The 3,925-nt window shown below is 36.1% G+C and overlaps 3 protein-coding genes across 3 annotated transcripts; all 3 read left to right on the forward strand.

Moving 5' to 3' along the window:
• On the forward strand, nucleotides 1-1,355 carry LOC141607727 (uncharacterized). Its single transcript, XM_074427080.1, has 2 exons — nucleotides 1-508; nucleotides 616-1,355. Exons 1-2 carry the CDS (start codon nucleotides 1-3, stop codon nucleotides 1,353-1,355), a joined length of 1,248 nt encoding a protein of 415 aa, XP_074283181.1.
• A 6-nt stretch (nucleotides 1,356-1,361) lies between these two features.
• On the forward strand, nucleotides 1,362-2,646 carry LOC141607728 (uncharacterized). The gene is made up of 3 exons (XM_074427081.1): nucleotides 1,362-1,826; nucleotides 1,978-2,215; nucleotides 2,444-2,646. The coding sequence occupies exons 1-3, from the start codon at nucleotides 1,362-1,364 to the stop codon at nucleotides 2,644-2,646; spliced, it is 906 nt and encodes a 301-aa protein (XP_074283182.1).
• A 178-nt stretch (nucleotides 2,647-2,824) lies between these two features.
• LOC141607729 (uncharacterized) lies at nucleotides 2,825-3,709 on the forward strand. Its single transcript, XM_074427082.1, has one exon. It carries the CDS (start codon nucleotides 2,825-2,827, stop codon nucleotides 3,707-3,709), a length of 885 nt encoding a protein of 294 aa, XP_074283183.1.
• The last annotated feature ends 216 nt before the right edge of the window (nucleotides 3,710-3,925 follow it).

The following is a 3,925-nucleotide window of genomic DNA, read 5'->3' on the forward strand; positions in this document are numbered from 1 at the left end:
ATGCGAGAGTGGCTTGCATTTCGCATCCAGGACCGTCCATTATCCCGCGAACTTCCCACGATTATGTTGTCTCGCAGATTGTTTCAACAATTTTTAGTTGACGATTATATGATGGTTGAGTATCAAAGATTGTCCTTCCTTCGACATAATCAGAAACTTTTGCGCGCAGAAACATACAATAATCTTGCTAATGCTGTTAATCAAGGAAATGTTGGCCCATCTTCTGTTGGGAGTCGTATCATTATACCTTCAAGTTATGTAGGAGCTGATGGATACATGAGAAAAAACTATCGAGATACAATGGCTATTTGTAAGTGGAATGCTTATCCAGATTTGTTCATTACTTTTACCTGTAACCCGAAATGGCCGGAAATAACAAGATTGGTTTCTAAGAAAGGAGTTAGGGCTGAGGATAGACCAGATATTTGTCATCGAGTTTTTGAAATTAAACTTCAAGAGTTGATGACTGACTTGAAAGATCGACATATATTTGGACGAGCAATTGGAGGTAAAATTTCAAACTATTAATTCTATTTATTTTAGGATCTTTTAATATAATGTTCTCTTTATTTTTGTTTCTTCCTAAAAAATTGTTTATTATAAATTAATCTGCAGCTGTGTACACCATTAAGTTTCAAAAATGTGGGCTACCTCATGCTCACATTTTATTGTTTTTACATCGAGATGACAAGTTTCCAGAAGCATCAGATATCGACAGAGTTATTAGTGCTGAAATACCTGATCCAAATGAACACGCAGAGCTATATAATGCTGTAGCAGAATTTATGATTCATGGTCCATGTGGCGAAGGATTTCCAAACTCACCATGTATGATTGGTAATAAATGTGGTCGACATTTTCCCAAAAAACCTAACGAGAGGACAACAGTTGATGGTGAGGGGTATCCTATTTATAGAAGGATAAAAGAAAGTGTTTTGCTTGAGAAAAATGGGGAAACTGTTGATAATGAAATCGTCGTCCCATATAATGCGCAGTTATTGCTAAAATATCGGGCTCATATCAATGTTGAATGGTGCAATCAATCAAGGTCTATTAAGTATTTGTTCAATTACATAAACAAAGGCGTTGATCGTGTGACGATGCAATCCTCTCATAGGCGACGCAATGATGAGAACCCTGAGAAAATCGATGAAATAAGAAGATTTTACGACTGCAGGTATATCTCCGCATGTGAATCTGTATGGAGGATATTTTCTTTTAGTATTCATTTTCGCACACCTGCTGTTGAACGATTGCAGTTCCACTTGCCAGATCAACAAAGTGTTGTTTTTAATGATGACGATCACATTGATGAAGTTCTAGACAGTCCGACAATCGGTATGTCTAAATTTTAAGATTGGATGGATTGTAATAAACGTGAGGCTGAAGCAAGAGAATTGACATTCAGTCAATTCCCTACTAAGTTTGCATGGAAGAAAGAACTTCGCAAGTGGAGTTTAAGAGAACGTGGATTTTCAATTGGCATGTTACAGCATGTTACTCCTAATTGTGGGGAGTTGTATTTCATGCGTATAATGTTGAATTTTGTGAAGGGCCCTACATGCTACGAGGATATTAGAACAGTTGACCGTGTTGTATACCCTACTTACAGGGAAGCGTGTTATACGTTGGGTTTCCTTGGTGATGATAAGGAGATGTTATTGAAGAAGCAAGCGATTGGGGTTCCGGTGTCTATCTTAGAAGGCTTTTTGCAACTTTGTTATTATCGGATACTATATCAAGGCCGGAATTCGTATGGGAAACAACATGGCGTCTACTTTCGGATGAAATCCTGCATCGTCAGCGTGGCATTTCAAACAGACCAGGTAATTTTCTCCTCTACTTCCATACATATGTTTATTACATTTTTTTCCGTTTACTTTTAAAAACAAATTTTAATGTTCTTTTATTTTCATTATTTTAATAGTATATAATATTTCACTCACAGAATTAACCCTAACTGACGCGGAGTTGAAGAATTATGCATTGTATGACATTGAAGCATCTTTGCAAAGGAATGGGTCCACCTTACGGAGGTTTGATGGTATGCCATTTCCTGATTCCCTAGCTGCAGTAAATCATGTTAATACATTGCTTGCGGATGAGCTATCATATGGCAAAGAATTGTTGCATGAAGAGCATAAGCAACTCATATCCACGATGACGGATGAGCAACGTAGTGTATACAACGAGATCATGGATGCTGTCCCAATTGGTAAATGAGGTATATTTTTTGTTTATGGCTATGGAGGGACTGGGAAGACATTTATCTGGAGAACGTTATGCGCTGCATTACGTAGTCTTGGAGAAATTGTTCTTCGGGTTGCATCGAGTGGTATTGCTGCAATATTGCTACCCAGCGGGACGACATCGCATTCTAGATTTGGCATTCCCCTCAATGCTGTTGAGAATTCTACATGTTCTCGAATTAAACCTGGAACAGATTTGTCCGAGTTGTTAATTCGAACAAAATTGATAATTTGGGATGAAGCTCCAATGACTCATAAGTATTGTTTTGAAGCTCTTGACAGAAGTTTAAGGGACATCATGCGATTTTTAAATAATGTAGACTATGACCAGCCATTCGGAGGTAAAGTCATTGTATTCGGAGGTGATTTTTCGACAATTCTTACCAGTTGTTCCTAAAGGTAGTAGGGCAGATATCGTGTTTGCTTCTTTGTGTTCATCTCATATTTGGTCTTATTGAAAGGTAATTCTTTTTTCATAAGCTTCTTAATTGACTACAAATTTTTTTCCAACGTTTTTGTTTTCCTCATTATTTATATTTTTTTTGTCATGCAAGGTACTAACATTAACGAAAAACATGCGTCTTCAATCTGGAAGTTCAAATTCTAATGTTAATGAAATCCGAGAATTTTCTGAGTGGATTTTAAAGGTCGGAGATGGTATAGCAGGAGGCGAAAATGACGGAGAAGTTGATATTGAACTCCCCGATGATATCCGTAAAAAGAATGTCGACGAATCCGTTGCTGCTATTGTTCATAGTACTTATCCCTCTTTTGTTACTGAATACCGAAATTCAGATTATCTTCAAGAAAGAGCAATTGTTGCGCCAACTCATGAGATTGTGGAGACTATCAACGACTATGTGTTGTTCCTTATTCCCGCTGATGAAAAAATTTATTACAGTTCGGATGAAATAAGCAAAGAAGAGAGCAATTCAGAGATACACGAAGTTTACTCTACAGATTTTCTCAACTCAATTAAATGTTCAGGTCTTCCAAACCACGAGTTGAAATTGAAGGTTGGAGCATCAATAATGCTACTAAGAAACATTGATCAAAGACAAGGCTTATGTAATGGCACAAGATTGGTCGTAACAAACTTGGGTGTTCGTGTTATTAGGGCAACAGTCTTAACTGGCAGTAATAAGAGAGATAGAGTCCATATTGCTCGGATCACGTTAACTCCTTCTAATTCAACAAAATTTCCAATTAAATTTGAGAGAAGACAGTTTCCAATAAGCGTTTGTTTTGCCATGACAATCAACAAAAGTCAAGGACAATCATTATCCCATGTTGATCTTTATCTTCCTAGACCTGTTTTTAGTCATGGCCAACTCTATGTTGCTATCTCGAGGGTGACAAGTAAAAAAGGTTTGAAAATACTTATTTGGAACAACGAAACTGGCACATGTAATTTAACTTCTAATGTTGTTTACCATGAAATATTTGAATATTTGGAATAGTATTTGTTGTAAGTATATACTATATTTTATTTTAGTAGTATGTAACCAAATATCTGTATGAAATTGCCAATTTTCATAATGTTATTTATGTTGATTACACATCTAATTATTTAGTTATGTACTCATTTAAATATTTATACTAATTATTCCCATAACTTATATTTTGCCTCTGTAAGTAAATGTTTATACATAAACTCATATTATACCCGTGCATTT

This window comes from Silene latifolia, chromosome 10 (genome assembly GCF_048544455.1).
Source record: "Silene latifolia isolate original U9 population chromosome 10, ASM4854445v1, whole genome shotgun sequence".
Taxonomy (NCBI): Eukaryota; Viridiplantae; Streptophyta; class Magnoliopsida; order Caryophyllales; family Caryophyllaceae; genus Silene; species Silene latifolia.

What these genes read in the sequence shown, in the direction of transcription:
- LOC141607727 (XM_074427080.1), top strand. Translation starts at nt 1, where the DNA reads ATGCGAGAGTGGCTTGCATTTCGCATCCAGGACCGTCCATTATCCCGC. An exon ending in ATTTGGACGAGCAATTGGAG is followed by an intron (nt 509 to 615) that starts GTAAAATTTCAA and finishes ATTAATCTGCAG; the next exon opens with CTGTGTACACCATTAAGTTT.
- LOC141607728 (XM_074427081.1), top strand. Translation starts at nt 1,362, where the DNA reads ATGGATTGTAATAAACGTGAGGCTGAAGCAAGAGAATTGACATTCAGT. An exon ending in TGGCATTTCAAACAGACCAG is followed by an intron (nt 1,827 to 1,977) that starts GTAATTTTCTCC and finishes GCGGAGTTGAAG; the next exon opens with AATTATGCATTGTATGACAT. An exon ending in CATGGATGCTGTCCCAATTG is followed by an intron (nt 2,216 to 2,443) that starts GTAAATGAGGTA and finishes AACCTGGAACAG; the next exon opens with ATTTGTCCGAGTTGTTAATT.
- LOC141607729 (XM_074427082.1), top strand. Translation starts at nt 2,825, where the DNA reads ATGCGTCTTCAATCTGGAAGTTCAAATTCTAATGTTAATGAAATCCGA.